Source organism: Buteo buteo, chromosome 21 (genome assembly GCF_964188355.1).
Source record: "Buteo buteo chromosome 21, bButBut1.hap1.1, whole genome shotgun sequence".
NCBI classification, from domain to species: Eukaryota; Metazoa; Chordata; class Aves; order Accipitriformes; family Accipitridae; genus Buteo; species Buteo buteo.
This window is the reverse complement of record NC_134191.1, coordinates 562,307-581,711: the sequence shown is the minus strand read 5'-3', so window position 1 is coordinate 581,711 and position 19,405 is coordinate 562,307. Positions and strand designations below refer to the sequence as shown.

Here is a 19,405-nt window from a genome sequence, read left to right as displayed (position 1 = left end):
ACATGTCTCCGATGCTCCGAGCTCCGGCAGCGCTCGCGAGCTCCTGCAGAGAGCAAAGGAGAAGGAATCCCGCCCGGCGGCCCGGGACAGTTTGCAGATGGTGGCGGGAGGAAGCCGGACTGCCAGAGCCTCTCCAGCCGCCTCAGGAGCGGCAGTGCCTTGGCCCCTTTCCTGCTGACTTCATTTCCTATTGGGTTACATGCGGTATTGCTTCCTCTTCAGCCACCTCCAGCATCCACAGAGGAAGACGGACTTCTCGCCTTTTTTTGCTGACTGCGGAGGGCACATCCTCCTCTACAGAGGCCGGACCATGCAGGAAATGGCAGCCCCAGCCAGGCGGGCAGGGCTCCTTTCTGCCCCCACGCCAAAGGGCAGGAGGTCCGGTGGAAGCAGTGCCTCTGCAGCGCCTGGCAGCACCCCCGCTGCCCCCGGCGCAGCAAGCCAGGCAGCTCCACCAGCATTTCCAACCTTCTCCTTTCCCTGCAGAAAGAGGAGATGCCTGGCTGTCCAGCATGCAGGTATCCTCCACGGGGGCATGGCGAACCAGGTCCCATGGGCCCCGCTGAAAACTTGACCCAAAATGATACAGGGCGGCTTTCTACAAATACCAGAGCATAGTCAAGCACTTTCCCAGTGCCCCAAATTCCTCTGGTTCCTCCTGGCATGCAATGCATCTCCAAAAGCACCATTTGACGTCCACTCCTGTTTTTCGCCCTATTACAATTTGCATGCCAGAAATGTCACAGAAAGGATTTCTTCACAAAAAAAAAGAGCTCTGCAGTGATGACCAGAAGTTAAGTTAAAACACATTTCCACGCTATGCTCCAAGCAGTGGCTTAGCCAGCACAGGGCTCTCTGCCCGCAGCTCGGGGCTTTGTCCTTCATTCCTAAGTGTGGGGCAGCAGGGTTGGGCTGGCACACGGCGCTGGGAGAGCACGACACCAGCACGCTCTGCGGTGGAGCGAATACCCACAAGGAAACCAGGAATTCTATCTCCCCCAAACATTTTGTTCTAATGACTGTTTTACAAGGTGTATAAACCTCCTTTTTCCACCGAATGCAAAAAGCCTGTCACTAATTGTAGGAGATCCCTGGAGAATGCTTGGACACAAACAGCATCTCCCTCCGGCTTTGCCATGCAACCTCACTCACCATCGGGGTGGCTGCTTTCCACCAATGTCTTTTGTTAATACAGCAATTTCAGCTGCTAACACAAGCTAGGACTGGCCCCATCACCCGCTCCCGAAGCAGAAATCAGATCATACTTAAAATCCCTTTGGCTGACCCGACCACCTTGCTGCACACCAGCCTAATCTCATCTGAACCTTCCTAATCTCTCTAGTAACTCATTTACCTTAGAGAAAGTTGTGTTAGCCAGTGAGATCATAATGTCCCGAGATACTCCCGTGGGCATTGGGTCCAAAGAGGCAGGTACAATTCGCGGACAGTCAATTTTCTTCTGTTAGGTACAAAACAAGAAAAAAAAAAAAGAGAGGTTAGCTGTGCTGGGTTCATGCTGAGTGTCCTCAATGATGAGGCAAAGAACACACATCAGGGCCCCTGATAAGATTAATTTCACTACATCTATAAAGTCAGACCACACTGTAATCCCAGAAAGTGAAATATCAAAATGGCACTGTGATACACAGAGTGGTAATCCCAGGTGGAGCCTTCCTCCCCCTAGGAAGGCTTTAAGTCCAGCCCAGCATGGCACTGCCTTAAAATCCACCCCTCTGCTAGCTGCCAGATAACCACAGCATGGTGGCCGGGTTTCCAGGAGGGCTCGGCCACTGCTGTGGGCCAGCAGTCACGGCTCGGCAAAGGGAGAAACACAGTAGGAATTCCCCTCTCGCTCCTGCTGGGCTCCTCTGCCAGCTCGGGGACATCGGCAGCTCCCGGCCCCTGGGCAGTGAGGCTGCCAAGCCTGCACTTTGATCTTCCTGCGCTGGAAAAAAAATGTACTCCCAGATAAAAAGCAAATGCGTATGCACTCCTCAGCTGCCACTATGGGCAGCTCCCTCATTACATGCACTTAAATGTTAGAAGATGGGGCCGGAGTGATACAAAAAGGAGGCACTGCAGCCTACAACGGCAAATCTGCCGGTGCGACCCCCCTCCTGCCAGCTGGAAGCCTATGTCTCATACATCGCAATGCACATTTCTGCAAGCCCCTGCAGAGATTTCACTTCCCAGTGGTCTCCCTCCTGTACAGTGTCATTTCAGAAGCGTGCAGGGATTTGTGTGTGTGCACACGTGTGCGCGCAGAGGAAAGGGTATAATGAGCTATAGGGGCTTCAGCGAGGGGACGGCAGCAGTAGGACAGCTGAAATGAAAGGCCTAAATGAAGCTGAAAAATGATTTTAAAAGGTCATCTGTCCCACTACTTTTGTTCTCACTTTAAATTGATGCTCAGATACTGGAGCTGACTCAGAATTCAAGTCTGTATGACAAGCCCATCCTGTTCTCTCATGAAATGTAAATCACACTGCAAAACTACAGCAAAAATGAAGCCAGATTCTCCATTGCCCCAGGGTATATCGAGATTAATGCCTTTGACAATGGAGGCATTGGGGTAAAAGACAACAAAATATTTGGTCCATTATGCAGAATAATTTGCAGCAGGCAAGATTTCCTTCTCACTTGCATTAAAGGTTACCCCACTGTGACTCTGCTAATGACAGCGCTGCTGCTGCTCTGACAAGCAGTAGAGCCTGCCCTCCTAGCACCGAGATGCCCAGCAGGACACATCCCTAGTGCTGGACACTCAGTGAGCATGAGGTTTCTCTCTTGCCTTCCCCAGACCTAGCTGGGGTCAGGACTATCTGGAAGTGCCTGTTTGACTCTGGAAAACACGCTTCATTTCTGTCAGGACACTCATCTTAACCAAGCACAGTTGGTGCCACCTAAACAAGGAGATTAAATAACAGAGATACACATGATAAGAGAAGTAAAACAACAAAGCAAAGCACTGGAGAGAAATTTCAGTCCCAAGCCCCTTCTGGGAGAATCAAAAGAGTTAAAATAAAACCAGCAGGGCTACAACTGAAAATTCATGCAAAAGCTCCTATGGCCTGGTGTGTCCTTGCATGTCACAGCAGCTGGCATAGCTTGCTAGATAAATACACTTTAGAGGACTGATTAACTTGTCGTCTTGCAGCCCCTTCTCCTGCTGTTCATCAGCGCCTAGAAATAGAGCTTTCCAGCTGATTATATCATTCACGTCTGGATCAGGGCAAAGGGTCTGAATGTTTAAAATGCTGCGGATGAAGCCAATATGATGCTGGCTTCCCGGCAGACCAGTTTTCAGGTGCAGCCACACCAGCAATGGTTTGTTTACTGAAAGCTCAGACTATAGGATGAGGCACCATGTTTCCAGGGCTACAGAGCACCTCATCCTGCAGGCTGCTCACTGAAATCAGCGGAAAGAGCTCAAAAAGGCACAAAGATAAAACAGGAGCGTGCCCAAACCAGGTGCAGCATCCAACCCAACTGTACCTCTGGAGTAGGAAATCAGAGGCGAGAAAGCGAGGGTAGGCACAGTTATCCTTAAGGAAGGATAGGCAGAGTTATCCCTGCCAGAGGGTAGCCCTGGCTCTCACCACCTGCTCGAGGTGATGGGAGCAGAGTGGGAAGACCAGGTGCAGCTCTCCTTAACATCTAGGCCAGAGTCCTTGAGACGCATGTCTATGACCCTAATTTCCTCCCTCCGGGTAGAAGAGCAGCTCTTCCCCATGATGATACGCGAGCACCCAGTGCCACGCTGTCTTGCACGGTCCCCGCGGCCAGGGAGGCAGAGCTGATGCTGGGCTGCCAAGGTCCAGCTGTCCCAGTACCTGTGTCCGCCCTTCACACCAGCACTGGCACTCAGGAGCAGAACAATGTCTCTGTTGGGTTTGATTTCGGCCGGGTCAGTTCCTCCAGCACGTGGCCGCACGAGTGCTGGGTGCTGGCCCACGCACAGAGGCAGGAGCGAGCGCGGACAGGGCAGGGACGTCCTGCCAGCTCGGAGGGACCAGGTGGCTGTGGTCCCTCCACCCCTGGCTTGGACTGCTCCCCGTTTGCAGTACCACAGGCAATGCCACCTCACCATGACACTACTCTCCGCTTGTTCCCGCGTCCCGGGACTTCCCCCAGCCTCGTGCCGTGGAGATCCACCAAACCCAACGGTTGGCACACCAGGTCGCACAGTGAGTCCAGTGCCATGGGAGGCGTCACCGACCAACGGCGACAGCCTCAGGTTTGGCTTTACAAAGGATCATTTCGGTCTGGCCCCAAGAGGCTCCAGGAGCTCCATGCAGGGGAGGGGACAAGGCCAGGTTCTGCCTTGTGGGGCAGGGAATGATGGGGCAGCTGGACTCGGCAAGCTGCGGTTCTCAAATCCTCCCTAACATCTCCCCAGACAGTCTGGGAGGGACACCTGGGCTGAGCTAGGAAAACACACTGCTCCCTGCTCCGCTGAATAACTGCTCTTACCCTGCCTTTCAACAAGCAGCTACGCTTAAGTCAAAGGACACAAATTATCTCAAGCAATTTTTGCCTTTGCCAGCTGAGTTGCAGGCTACGCGGCACTTTGTCAAGGAAAAAGTCAATCCAATAACGCGGGACCTTCTTCACAAGTCCTCTCGCAGCCTAAGCTCTTCCTCTAGATTTAATAAGAAACAATGCGTACCAGCCATAACTAAAAACATTGATCGAGGACTAATCTGTGGCGGTCCCCAGCGGCCCCCACAGCCCTGATGTCACCCACTGGCAGGGCTGACAGCCCCCAGAGCCCCTGCCCCAAGTGGAAGCCCCAGCGCCCAGGACCACATGCAGCACGAACATCCACGGCTCAGGGCCCTCCATGCCACGAGGCCTCGTGCCCCGGCAGCCCCGCACACCGCCAGACCGCCGGCACAGCTCCCCGTGTCCCGGCACGGGGCAGACACCCCACCACGCAGCCTCAGTGCATGGGTCCCACACCAGGAGCAGCCATCCAGTGATGGTTTTCAAGCGCCCAGCACCCATCCAGACAGCAAGAGAAAACGCCAGATAACTTTCTGAAACCTGGGAAGCTGCAAAAGTGGAGGGTGCTTCCTCAGACTGCCCAGTATAAGCAGCCCAGATAGGCACAGGGAAGCACAACCGATCCAGACGCGCTTCCCAAGCCCGAGGACAGACCAGCGCTGCCCTGTGCTGCCGGGAGCTGTCACCCAGCTGCCACTCGGCAGGGATGGGAAATGCTTCCCAGGGTTTTACAGCAGACATGACCACGTGGAGCTGTGACGTGGTGGCCTCATCTCCATCCCCATCCCTGGTGTTTGCAGCCGCCCACCTCCTCCCCGCTGGAGGGGAGCGGATGCCAGGGCCGGCCCCGGGGTCAGCCCAGGGGGTGAGGGTGGGACGTCTGATACGGGGCCAAACTCCTGCTGGCAACGAGCATGGGGAACGCTGGAAGAGCTGAGATGAGAGCAGAGCACCGGTGCTAAAGGGATATTCAATTTACAGTGTAAAATCTTGGCTTGGATCTACGGCAGATTGATTGCTAAAAAGGCAATTTTATTTAAATTAACTTCCAATTTAAATTTCAGAAGCAGGAACACACTGAGCCTCTGGGTTATTAAAGCTATAATTTGGAAAGGGGCGATTTTCTCCTTTAGACGAGCATCACCAGTGGTGCTCCAGCAAATTATTAACATACCACAACAGCCTAGTCAAAGCTAAGTGAATTGTAAAGTATTGCAACGTTTATTGTATTACTCAAACCCAGGCGTCCCAGGATGCGGAGAAGTAGTGGCATTGCTCCAGACGTGAGAGGTGATGAAGAGCCAAGGGACAAAGCCCGCTGAGGGCACTGGGACAGCCAAATGCTTCAGCCAGGCTGCCAGCCTCCTCACATACACGTGCCTCCAGGCATGGCACGGCTGCAGCCGACCTGCCCTGCACGCGTCCCCCTCCTGGACACCAGCAGAGGAGGGTGCCCCAACTCCAGCCCCGGGCAAGCCATGGCTAGCAAGTGTCAGCCGCTGGTGGAGGAGACTCAGAGCCTGCCGGGAGGGGCGGCTGAGACCGTGCTGAACACCGATGCCCAAAAACCCCCCAGGGTCACTCAATAAAGCAAGGCTCAGCCTGGGGAACTGGAGGCGAGACGGTCCGAGCCCGGCCTGAGCCCAATGCTTGCCCACGCTGCCGGGGAGCACCGCAAACACGACGCACGCAGAGCCAACGCTCCAGGGCGGCCCTTCAGCTCTCCATCTGCTGAGCCTTTGGAAGCGAGATGCGTATCACTGCATTTCCAACTGCGGAGACTCCCCAAGGCCAGGCAGCACGTCAGTGACGCCGAGCAGTGCCGTCCTCCGAGCTGCGCCCCTCCCGCTGGGGCAGCACTGCCAAACCCAGGCCATCTGCCTCCATCCCCGGGAGAAGAAGGAAAACAACAGCAACAGCACCGCGACGTAGGAAGGTCTCCCAAAGCAGCAAAGACTGATGGGCCTTACCTTCATCTGCAGCGCGTCGTCACACTGCGAGTGGTTGGAGACGCAGGTGTAGGTGGAGGGGCACCAGTGACACTTCCACCTGGTCGAGAGGCAGCTGGTGCATCTGAAATGGCAAAGGTGCAGTGAGAGAAGCAGATTTCAGGCTGCTCAGGGGAGCCAAATCTCAACCGTGCAATCAATCTTCACACATTGTGTTCACTCTTTAATGGTGCCCGGAAAAACCCACGGCAGGTGCTGGGTTTTCCTCTCCTCCTCGCCCTGGGAGCTGGCGGGGGATGCGGGCAGAGCCCACCATCCCCTGTGCCACTCCGAGGGCAGCTCCGGGGCATCACTGCCTGCGGTGCCACTGCCTGGCCCCAGACCACAGCAGATCGGGAGCCACCCTCCCCTGCTTAGCAAAAAATGCTCTTTTCCCCACAAAACACCCTTTTCCCCCATCTGTCTCTCCAGGGACAGATGTAATGCTCCTGAAAGGTGGATGGATTTCTGTGGGTGGCACCAGACCCTTCCCCTCCAGCCCACTGTGTCAATGAAGGGTACGCGGCTGCTCCCACCTGGGGCTGGAAGGGGCGACAGAGCAGAGGGAATGCGTCCCTCCCTCCTTCACCGCCCCAGAGACCCCCCCAGGGATCGCTGGGGAGGCCGGCTCCACTGCCTAAGGGTTAACAGAACAAGCTTTATATAAAAACACTATTCACGTTTAAAAAAAACCCACCACGTCCAGATGGCTCGAGATGCCGCGAGGACCCTCCTTTGTAAATCCCTGGCAGCGCAGCCCCTGCGCTCCTGCCAAATCCTGCCCAGGCTCCCAGCCGCCCCGCTGGCAGGGCAGCCACGCTCCCCCATTAACCCCACGCGGGGGGACCCTCGTCCGGCTGCGCGCATGCACCCTCCCGGCCTCAATCCGCTCCATCTGCCTCCATCGCCCCGGTGTCACGCGGCCAGCGTGGTGCGACCCACACCCTGCCACCGCCTGCGGCCGGGGTCACTTACGCTCTCTTCGGGTAAATGTTTCCAGTTCTTTTGCAATCGTAGATGGTGAAATTGGCCCGGATAATATTTTTGCTGTTGACCCGGAGAGCAGTTTCGACAATCACGTGGTCTGAGAGAATCAAGCCAAAGAATATTGGGTTGCAAGAGCCTCTCGCTCGCGCTCACGCTTAGAAGACAAGACAGACCCTTGGGAAAACAGGGGCTAAATCTGATTTGTTTTCTCCAGGGCTTCCTCCAAGCTGCATTTCAGAGCTTGGACCATTCATCTTTTGCCCTCTGACTTTCAGCTCTTCCCTCTTAAATCAATGCTTTACATCACCCTCACCAGAAAAGAACATTGCGACTTTCAGCAGAAAATTCCAGCTTGTTGTGCAAGTGTTAATTAGCAGAGTTAATTATTGTCTTCGCTTACAGTTGGTGTTAAATGATATTTAAAAAAAAATGTGGTAATTAAAACATGTTAGTTATCATGTTTTAAAACCCCGCTCACTTTCCCCATGACAACAAACCCACAGAGAAGAGTGGAAATCCCTTTTTTGGCTACTTAACATGCTATACAAACTCCCCCTCCCCCAAAAATTGCTTAATATTTTTTTCTTTGCAATTTTGCCATATAAGCACCAGGGACAAGAGACAATGCCTCTTTCAGAATATGTACAATAAATCAGCGCATTGGATTCCAGAAATTCATTTGGACATTGCCGTAACCAACAATACAGAACAGTTAATGATCTCCCATTCTTTGGATAGCTAGGGAGAAAAACAATGCAGCTTTATAAACTTGCCTATGAAGAGTGGGATTTTCAAAAGGACTGGCTAATTCTTCTCCTACTGAAGTCAGCCATCTTCAATAGAGCATTCACTCCAGGCTTGAAAGATGAAAATTTAACCAGCACTCAAGTCTGGAATGAAGCATCGAACTTCTCAGAAGGAACTATAAAATGGGGCTGTCTCCGTCGCTAAACGGCCAGTATCAGATCTGGTCAGCTCGGTCATCAAGGCTCGGCTGACTTCAATCAGATCTGCAGGTGTTTGTCACCTCCGGAACACAGCTCCATGGAGCCTCAAGATGGGCATCCCGTTTGGTACCATCTGACAACAGGGGGATACTAGAAGACCTCAGTCTGGCTTTTAATTGCATAAACAGGATTAAGAGTTTCTGAGCTGCCTTTAGGTACACACTTGCTCTTCTTCCAGAACTTCTCCTGAAAGGTAGCGCATGTTCGGGAGGGAAATTAAACAAAAGCAATTGAAAATATCAATATGAGTAGCAACATTATTTCCCCAGGGCTAAAACATTTTTGTTTTAGTACTTACTAAATCTAAAGCAGAAGCTCTAACCAGATAAATCTTAATAAAATAAGTACATGAACTGGCTTTTAAATTCTGATGTTTAAAACAAAAATTGATAGGTTTGAGATACTGTCAATTTGTGTTAAGATGGTGGAACTCCTACACTTTAAAGTCATATGCCATATAAAACAGAAGCAGCTTGGGTCTTTTTTTTCCCTGTATGCATTATCTGCACATACAATTGGAAAAAAGAAAAAAGCCTATGAAAAATTATGTCCACAAAAGTGGTTAGAATGAACCGAGCTTGTTTTCCTCTACATACCTTGGTCATCTGGAAACGCTGGATATTTCTCACGTGGAAGTAAACTGCAATAAATAAACTGGTTTACATAATCTCCAGCAACTCTGGCTACCGTGTGGATATTATTTCCATAGTCACATGAAATATTTGTTCCATTCAGGTTCGGGATAGTCCCATTTATTTGTATTATCAGGGCCTATATTGGACAAAAAATAAATCAGTTATTATCACAGAAAATTATATTTAGAATTTGTCCATGTCTTACAAGCTTTTCATAGGCTAGCGACTCCAAAACAAGTCCACAGATAGCCGTTTTCTTTCATTTTATGCACTTTGAACTTGAAAAGCCATCTGCATACAAAACCTTGTTTCAGCAGTAAGAGCTCTGTCACCACGAACTCCAGCAACTGCAGCTGGCATGAAAACCCAGCCCAGGGCCTCCTTGGGCGACCGCTCGGAGGAAGCGGGATGCAAAGGCTAAACCCTCCCCAGCCGCCCCGGCTGTCCTCGGCCCACGCTGCCCGCACAAGCCCTGTCTGTCCCGCTCCTGCGTCCTCCTGGGCTGGGCTCCCACCCGGATGCCTCCCAAAGCTCTGGGGAGGGAGGAGGAGGAGGAAGAGCAGAATAAAACTAACCCCTGCTTCTGAGTGCCTGAGCCTCCCAGCACCCACGAGTCCGCAGCAGGGACCGGGGACAGGAGGTGTTGAGCTGGCGGGAGCCTGCTGGGAGGGCCGCGGGGGTCCGGCCGCAGCCAGCATCCTCCACCCGCACACAAGGGCCGCGCTGGCTGCAGGGGTTTCTTTTTGCAGTCAGCCTCCGAGGGGAAGGGACGGGAAGTTTTGCAGAAAGGGAATGCTTTTGAGAAGGGAGACTCAGGAAAACGCGCAGCCCACGTGCTCAGCTGGCTTCCCCTGCAGTCAGCAGGGTGACTCCCTGGGGACCCCAGCCCACGGCTCCCACGTGGCAGAAGTGGAGCCGGACCGGTGCTAGGGTCCCGTGGGATCCCTCTCTCCAGCTCTGGTCTGGGCTCTGCCTGTTTATGAGCGATTTCCCCGTGTTAGGGCTGGTCGAGAAGTTTGGCACAGGGAGATTTTTGCCACTGGGAGAGGGTCTGTCTTTAAATGAAAAATATTTTGATGAAAACATTTAAATTAAATTTAAATATTGTTAAAAATAGCAACAATACAAAACCAGAAAATGAACTGATTTAGCTGTCTGCAGCTGATCTTCCGTATTTCGAAATTTTGCAAATCTCTCCAGTGTGTTTAGTGCAGCAGCTTTAGAAGTCCTGTTCACCTACAGGCTCAGCAGCTGGCGTCCTGCTGGCTGCCAGGGTGCCAAGGCACAGGACGTCACCTCCAGGCACTTTTGAGAACCTTGGCCTGACTCCGTAGCATACAACAGACCTCAGCGTCCCCGCAACCCATATCGAAGCCACGTGAAGCTGTGCTGCTATGCTAGAGGAGCATGGATATTTATCACCCCTGAGAGCTGGTAATGACTCTATGGGACACTGCACATGATTAATTTGGTATTCACATCAAACGCACCGGGTTCTCTTTGTCGATATTAATCTCGGGCTCCAAGATGGTCATGGAAGGGCACTGCTGTACTCCTTCACTTGCACTTGCCCAGAAGTTGGCCCCTGTGAAATTTGTGCACTCATGCTGCAGAGAACACCTGCAACAAACAGAGGAACAATTTGTGGTTATTTTTAAAACAGGTGATAAAAATGTTTACTTCCTTGTGAGGGAATATCCTGAGAAAATCCTGTGCCTACATATTTTTCCTCCATCCATGCAGCTAAGCCTAAAGCTTTGCTGCTATATTTAAAGTGTCTGGTTGCCATGATAAGAGCACTTACTCCCACCAGCATCAACGGGGCACCAGGATCCAGGGTAAGCCAGAGCAGGCCAGGCTGAACCCAGAACTGAAGAGGAGGTGACAATTTGTCCGACTTCTTCAATTTGTAAACACAGAGTCTAATTTTGTAAATCCCGTTCTGAGTGTTGATTGTTTCCTACTCATAAATGATAACTGCAAGGGCAAAAGACGGTCTTTAAGAGGGTGTTGGCTCTCTCAGTCGCATGGTTGGATGCCTGCAAGATACTCTTTGCACTGGCAGCTGACTGCAGCATAACAAAGCAGCTACAGTTAAATCCTGGCTCTGAAGAGCACCCCAACCATTTGAGACCAGATGCAATTGTTTTTAAAAGCACATATTTCGTAAGAAATGGACAGACTAATGGTAGTATGACTGTGTGGAAATACTAAAGGCATCAGAAATTCTTGCCTGGGCTCGAGGGCCAAAGGACACACCAAAGCACACTAGGACACAACCAGTCCTACCTGGTCTCCATTGTGCACCACCCGCAGTAAGCATCAGCGGCAGCCAGGCACTCCGTGCACGTCAAGTACTGGTTGCAGGCAGCCACCTTCACCCGCGTCATCTGCACAACAACAGCACAACTGCTTCCAAATGTTTCACAACATCACAGAAACACTCAACCGGACTGGGATGCGCTGGTATGGCCACATGTAGCTAGTGACGAGACACCAGCATCTTGGGCTACTTTACCCATCAGCCTGGACCAAGCCTTACAGAATGGACAACAAGGAGCAGACCCTGGCACCATCGTCCTCCACCCCACACCACTCAGAAGCGGGTGGTCTCTGTACGACCAGCCCGCACGCGGACCGGCACAGGCAGCTGCCCGCTGCCCTGCCAGTACCCCCAGCAGAGCTCGTCCCAGCCTGGGGGCCACGCACGCCGGGGCAGGTAAGGACGCCCAAGGGACAGGGCTTGCTGCCGCCAGCGTAGTCGCCCCGTGAGGTGCACAGCAGCGCTGAGCTGAGCTGAGCTGCTCCTTTTCAGCCAGCACCTTGGCAATAGAAGTGTGATGGTCAGGCTACGGTGAGCGACACCACACCTTTCTGATGTGTCAGATGGAGATGGTTTCACAGCTTGTCTCTCCCTGTGAAAAGCTCTCTCAGACCTGCAGAAAGCTCCTTTCTAGACAGAGCTGAACACTATCTGGCTATTTACAAAATGACCAGAAAGCAACACCACTCTGGAAACTTTAATTTGTAAAGAAATCAAAGTACCTCTGGGGACTTGCTCAGCAGGAGCAGTTGGAGGGAAAGCATGTGTTTGTTTCTGCTTTTTCCTCCCTCGACTTCTAAACATTTGTAAAGGAAAACCGAGTCGTTCGGTACAGCAGGGACTGACAACGTGAGGTGCTGAGAGCCCTGAGCTCCCACCACGCAAGTGCACCTTTGACCATGGGCTCCTTGGCCTGACCCCCGCTCTACCCGCAGCCCTGTGGTGCACAGCACCCCCCCACCCCAACCCCGTCGAGCTCCTGGGGAGCTTCCCAGGATGCTAATTCCACCTAAGAAAAATCAACTCATCTGGTTTATTGGAAAAGAAACAGAGGAGAGCATCACAAGTGCTGCACTGGGTGTTTGATCAAGCCCGAATGAGGTGCACAGCCCAGCCTGGGAGCTAAGATGAGACAGTCTGAAACATCAGCTAAAGAGGCATCCCAGGAGGGTTCTGTGAAATTATAATGACCAATCTGCAGGGAATTAGGGCTTGGAAAATATAAATGCAACATATAACATTTGTAGTTGTGCATCTGTTTTGACAGATTAAAATGTAATTCAGGACAAACCACCAGCGCCTGGAGCGCTCAGCTCTCATCTTCCTCCCCTGCTCACTTGACGGAGATGAGACTGCATGTTTCTACCTGCTGCGGCATTCCTGGTCTCCGTAGAGATCCCTCCTCCCATCCAGCCCTCCTGCCGGCCAGGCTGAGCAGAAATCTCCCCCAAGGATCATTTCTGACAGGCAGACTTTTTGTGTGTTGGATTTCCCAAAAGCGTCCTTAAAGACTGTGTACTGTAATTTTCAGGTTTCTGTACAGGAACAACCTCTGCTTATTTCTGCACTCATGTAAGTGGGATCGGTTTCAGTATCTTTTGCTCTCCTTTCTGGCCACCACAAAGACAAGAAAGCCTGACAAGCCAGTCTGCTCAGCATGACCCCCACCCCATGCAGGAGAATGGACAGGCAGATGTACCCCTCCGGAAAGCCCTTTGACACCCCAGCCAAAGCTCTGAACTTCTTGGCTCTGCCCATTAAAGTTAAAGCAAATTTTATTGTCCCTTCCTGCTCCCAGCTTAGTGCTGAACACTAATTCAAATGCATGATGGTCAAAGGACTATTTTGCTGAAGACTAAAGATCTCACCTGATAGGAAGTCATCAGATAGAGGTAGGTAGAATCAGAAGGGTCGAACTGCATGATGGGGTGGACAGGCTCTCCGTAAGCCACCGAAATGGATCTCCTGCTAATAACCTTCATGGTACTGTCCAGATTAATCTGTAGTGAGAAGAAGCCACTCACTGAGACCATTTTTCAAACACTACGGGGAGAAGATTACTTTTCCTCTGTTATAAACAAGAATCAAAGTGGTATCTAATGGTGTTCCACATTTTCAAGCGCTGTAAATCTCTACACACTTTGCAGGCTGCACACACAGGGCTTTACTGAAAAGCCAGCTCTGTGCCACAGGGAAGGCACTAAGTGGTCCAGAAAGCTCAGGCCACGGCCAGGAGCCCTGCTCAGTGATGAACAACCCTCGCAGCCCTTGGTCCCTCTGTTTAAAGCCCTCTGTTCGAAAGGCTGCCTGGAAAACTTCTCATCTAAGGTTCTACCCACTGCACGGCTCAACCGCAAGGCTGTTTCCAGCGGGCCACTACAGTGTTACTCTTGCCTTACCCTAACGTAAGTGGCACCAGCCTTCAGCCCTGTTACACACATATGTGCATTTCTCTTACAAAGAACGATGCACTTCCAAAGCTTAATGAAAAACAGTGAAAATCGGCAACAGGGCTGTACAACATGGCATCCCCTGCTCCCTGCGTATTTGGAAATTAAGTGTTGTCATTCCTGGCCAAAAGAAGCTTTTATCCCTGCTAACTCCAGAAGACCGTGGCAGCTGCCGCAGGAGAGCCGAATCCTACCTTGCCTCATGAATCACCAGCTGAAGCGCTGGCAGTGATGGAAGAGGCTGCAAAGCATCAGCCTGCCTTTCAGATCTCAGAATGTCTTGGCATTTGACTTGAAAACTCAGCAAATTAAATGTGGCATTGCTGAGAGGAAATAACAATAGGGCTACACAATTTTGCGTGACAGTCACTTTTCAGCTTAAAACAGAAAGGGAGCAAGGAAAATTTCTACCTCCTTACTAGCAAGGGAAGGCAATAATTGTAAAGACCCAGTGTGTCTCTGCTTTCTAAAGTCTGGATTAATTAATTAACATAGGATTAATTAATTCTTACACTACAGCAGCACTAACATGTCCTAGTAAGATAGCACAAGCTCAAAGCAGAGGGCTTCCCTCTGCTAAGAACCATATGCAAGCACTGCAAGCTACTATGCAGAAAAAGAAGGGAACTATCATTATCCCCATTTTAAAAGCTGGCTATCCAGAAGCTCAATAATTTGCCTGCGATCACCCAAGATGCCCATGAGCCAAGACCCGACACCCTCCACTTTAGCTTTGCGACCATTCTCTCTCTCTTCTTGCTGAGCTTTGCTCTACACTTGGCTGTTTCTAGGCGCCTGTCCCTAGGTCCCTCTGCCTCCTGGGCTTGTTTACCCTATGCTTTCACTGCGCAGACACATTCCCTGGATCCCCGTGAGCTGCGGACCCCAGGGGAGAGCCACCGCAGCAGTGCAGAGGGGCAGAGACCACCAATGCTTTCACTGGAGCAGGGCTGGGGCACGCCGGAGGACGTGTGCTGCACTAGTGCTGGCAAGAACAGAGTGGGCTGAAGTTCTGAGTAACCCCAGCACAGCACCTTGCCTACAGACTTCCAGACCTGGATATGCGGGGACATGCCAGAACAGACCCTTCCCACCCCCCATCTCCTTCGAGGGCATTTCATCCCAGCACACCTTGCCCTGGCCACCGCTTCCCAAGTGCTGCTCTTCCTCTAATGACTGCTGGATGTGGCACTGATAATGGCCCTCGTGAAACGCCCCTCTGCAGCCTATCTGATTAATTCCCCATACATAGCCCTGGCAGCCATAATTGCTGCTGGCAGGAGCCGGTCGAGCACTATTTCTGCCCCTTTGCTGCCTTTTCTCAGGCAGCAAATCTGAATGATAACTCACGCAAAGTATCTTGTATGCCGTGCCAAATAACAAGGAGCCCCGAAGGTAAAAGGGCTTCTGGTTATGCAGCTGTGTTGTAGAATTAGATTAGAGCTATCTGAGCAAATTATCCCAGCAAAGGGTAGCCAGGAGCCTCTCCCTAATGGAGGCGCAACAGATAAGGCTGCTTTCTCTGAGATGATAATGGAAGCAGAGCTGTTAATACTGTGTGAACAGGGGCTGCGCTGTGTGTGGCATGTGCCTCTCCAGCCCAGTGCACCTGGCCGGGGTGCCAGTTTCTTCCCACCCTTATGAATTACCTGCCCCTGCAGGCAAAAATCAAAGCTGTGAGTTTCTTTGTGATGGTTCCCACATTTCTGCCAGGAGCACTTGGACGCAAGGGAAAAGATTGGATCAGTTTTCTTCTCTCCAAGCATTTTGATCCAGTATTCCACATTATGCACCAATCACCCCAGGCTGAGACAAAGCAGGTATCAGCTGTGTCTCTGCTCCAGGGCTTTTTTCCCCTCCTCTCCTCTATGGACTTTCGCTGCTGAGAGTACATCAAACTGTTGTGGCTGGCTGGAATCAAAACTTTTTTTGGCAAACTTCAAGCGCTAAAGTTACTGAAACCTTGGCCTTACATCTTGCCTCTGGAGCCACAGTATTGCATTGCCCTACATTGCCTTTGGCACATTATTTAAAACAGATACTCCATCAGATGCATGGATTCACACCTGCTTTGGACTCAGCTGTGATGAAGCATCTCTTGGTGATTCCCCTGTCTACATGGAGCCTTCAAAAGCCATCAGCTCGGAGGGAGAATTTATTAGAAGAGCTGTTAATAATTAAATGCTGCACAATAACATTTCCAGTATAGGGTTCATCAAGAACATCCTGCTCGCATAGCAGCCTTGAACAGTAATTAACGGCCACCAGTTACCAGGCAGCATATATCACTGCACAGATTACGGCAGCATCCAATTACTCCTTCATTGCCAAATGAAAGCGGGCGCTCAGACAAACTCGACAACAGACATTGTCCTCTGTGCAAACCAGAGGTGCTGGACGGGGAAGCCCCACCGCCCTCCCTGTCCCCCCAGCCCTGGCTCCCCCCACGTTGGTGCTGCCGCGCTCCACTTGCCTTCAGGAGTCCTCCGCTGGCAGTGCCCAGGAACACAACGGTGTAGTTATTGACGCTGGCCACCGCCACCGCGGTCAGGCCACTGTAGGTGAACACGGGGGTCGCTGTGATGGGGTTCACGATGGCCAGTGGGTGCTGAAGGTGCGCTGCTCCACAGTCCAGCTGCTCCGGCTGCAGCTGCGGAGAGACACACACGTCAGTGGGCTGCAGCAAACACCAGCAGGTCCCCCCCGCCATCACTGCCTCGGGCTCAGTGTGGGCAAACTGCTGATGGCCCTGCTGTGCCCAGGGAAAGCTCCTCACTACCAAGTGATGGAATAGGAACATGTAACGGGTTAATACGGGAGCAAAGAGCTGTAATAGAATCTTCTTTGTGCTTGCCAGATCTACCCTCGGAGCCAAATCCAGAGCAGGCTTTGCTGGAGACGGGCTGTCAGAGGAGCTCTGCCCTTGCCCATGCTATAGGCAGGATCAGGGCAGCACTGGGATTGCTGCCGGAGCCATCCAGGTGCAGGGCACCCCGGGAGGGCGTCCTCCAGCCAAAGGCCCGTTTACTGCAGCAGCACCCGCACCTCAACACAAAAGTCTGGCACAACAGTAAAAGGGGACGAGGGGGCTCCTTGTCCCCTTCTCCCACTGAAGCAGTCAGAGGTCTCTTCTCCAGCATGGTGCTGGAAGACCCTCGCCAGCGGGGGCTGCGCTGCAAGGGAGGTTTCTCAGCCCGTCGAAGTCGAGCCCTCCCCAGTGGCCGCCTGCTCTTGCAGAGGCGGTTGCTCTGCCCGCAGAGGGCTGGTCCTGCGCGCCGCCCCAGCGCTGCCATGGGTGCCCCATCCCACGGGTCAGCGCTTGGGATCGGCGCTCGGGAGCACGCGGAGCCGTGCTCAGCTGGGGTGGCTGCAAGCCCGGCAGCCATCTCCGGCTTCTTCCTTCTCAAACAAAAGGTGAAGCAAAAAGTTTCTCCAATAAAAGAACTCAAAATATTATTTCCCTGCAACTAAGTGAGGAAGTGACTGAAAACAGAGCCAAGGGAGGGGGCAGGGGAAAAAAGCTTACTGGCAACTCTCAGGACTGTAAATCCTGGCTCTGATCTTGCTGCTACTGCAGTCAACAGGAAAATTTCCACTGGTCTTCCACTGGGACGGGATGGGATGGAGGAGCTGCCGAGCAGGAGGAGGCACTGCGCTGCAGGACATGGAGGGAAGAGCAGCGGCTACGAAACTCTGCCCAGAAATGCTGGAGCCACAGCCTCAGCCCGCAGCCGCTCGCCGTGCCCCGGGGAGCAAGTACAGCTGTGCCCTGTGCCCAAGACCACAAGATGTTCATTATTTGCCTCTGGCTTCTGCTTTCAAGCTGTTCCTCGAAGCTCTGGGGGAGCAGGAACTGCCTTTGCTACAGAAAAGTTAAATTCAGGACAGCAGGATGGCAGGCGCTGCAGCTCGAGCAGGCGCCCAGCTCCAGCAGGAACCACCGTGCCAAGCGGGACGGCTGGGGCTGGCCCCGGCGGACGAGCCACCCCGCGCGAGGGCTGGCGACCGGGGGCACGAGGCCGGTGTCAAGGCTCCCGTGTCGATTCGCTACCAGGTGCCAAGGGGCAAAGGCAGAGGGCAACTGTTAAGGACTCCTGACCTGTGAGCCTTGTCTGCGAGCAGGCATCTGGCTCATTTGGCCCAGAGCAAGACAACAGACTTTACTATCCTGTGCTAAATTAATTAGCACAGTTGCTGCATGGCAGCAGCATTTGAAAACGGGACTGATGCTTCATATTCCTCCTACCCTGCCGAGACACACCCAAGATTTATGACCACTCTCACCCTGAATCCTCTGAGACTGTTATAATTTCTGCTCAGACAATGTGAATGGATTCAACAATGTCTGAACACCACAACAGTCTCGCTGCCAACAATTTACCTGCTGTCACTCCTGCAGCAGCTTTTATGAAGTGCTGTGGGTGCAGGCGAAGCCGTTCAAATGATGGGCATGTTTCAAGGGCCATTACCACATCATCTACAGTGTCATTTCAAGCTCATCTTAAGCCGCAATTGCGCTGTCACCCTTCCCGGGTGTGGGCATGCAGCTGCGGGGCTGACATGCCGACAACTGCGGGTATTTGCAGGCTGCCTGAAAGCACACCAAATTAAGGCCCTGATTGCGGGAAGTGCTTATACAAAACTCCAGACAAGAGACCGCTGGCAGACTGCAACCCACACCCCTAAAACTAAGCACATTCTACACCTTACTGAACTCAGCCATAACATGGATATTCTTTCCAAAATAATAAGGAGTACTAATTTAAGCAGAAGAAATGCAGGGATTTGAGGCTGTATCTGTTAAGAAACTGGACCACATGCTTCCACCAGGCAGGAGAATTTGACAACCGGCCTGTTTAGCATAGTCCCTCCTCCCTGGGCTGAGTGCACGAGGGTCTGTATTTTAATTCCCTTATTATCGTTATTATTTCATTAATGGAACCAGGCTAAATCTTCAGGTCTCCCCTCTCTCCAGACGGTTTAGAAGATTAGGCAAATCTTCAGGCTTTGCAGTGAGAGCGTGAGACCCAGGCTGGACCACCTCTCTGCTCTGGCCCCAGTTTGGGGTGCACCTCCCACCTTGTGCCTGTCCGCCCTCCTGGGCACGACCACACGTCTTGGGTTGGTGCCACACTACAGCAACACATCCCTGGACAAAAATGGGGAAGAAACTTGCTAAAACCCAAAACGTATGCGAAGCAACTGGGCTGTGTCTCTGGGAGCAAGGGACGACATTCCCTCGCAGGTGGGAGGAAGGAAGCCCCCACCAGACCACCACAGGGCCGGTGACCTCTCTGCAGTGTCCAGGGCCAGTCTGGAGCAGGGGGGGCAGTCGGCATGGGGACCGCAGGCCATGGCATTGCCTCCTCCTCCTCTTTGCACAGGAGAAGACAGCAGCAAACCCCACCAGGCTGGGTGTGAACTGTAGATGCCAGCCAGCTCTTGGTCTCTGTAGCTGCTGGTCAGCAAACAGCACTGGCTTCCCGAGTACCCCACCCCATCACAGACC

At 52.4% G+C, this 19,405-nt stretch overlaps 1 protein-coding gene across 1 annotated transcript in view; it reads right to left on the bottom strand.

Moving 5' to 3' along the window:
- PLXND1 (plexin D1) overlaps positions 1 to 19,405 on the bottom strand; it is an 86,648-nt gene that overhangs the window by 49,303 nt on the left and 17,940 nt on the right. The window contains exons 2-9 of the mRNA XM_075053497.1: positions 16,370 to 16,546; positions 13,315 to 13,446; positions 11,413 to 11,513; positions 10,614 to 10,743; positions 9,085 to 9,259; positions 7,470 to 7,578; positions 6,477 to 6,579; positions 1,355 to 1,459 (exon numbers count right to left, since the gene is read on the bottom strand). Coding sequence (XP_074909598.1) covers positions 1,355 to 1,459; positions 6,477 to 6,579; positions 7,470 to 7,578; positions 9,085 to 9,259; positions 10,614 to 10,743; positions 11,413 to 11,513; positions 13,315 to 13,446; positions 16,370 to 16,546 — 1,032 coding nt within the window. The remainder of the gene's footprint in view (positions 1 to 1,354; positions 1,460 to 6,476; positions 6,580 to 7,469; positions 7,579 to 9,084; positions 9,260 to 10,613; positions 10,744 to 11,412; positions 11,514 to 13,314; positions 13,447 to 16,369; positions 16,547 to 19,405) is intronic.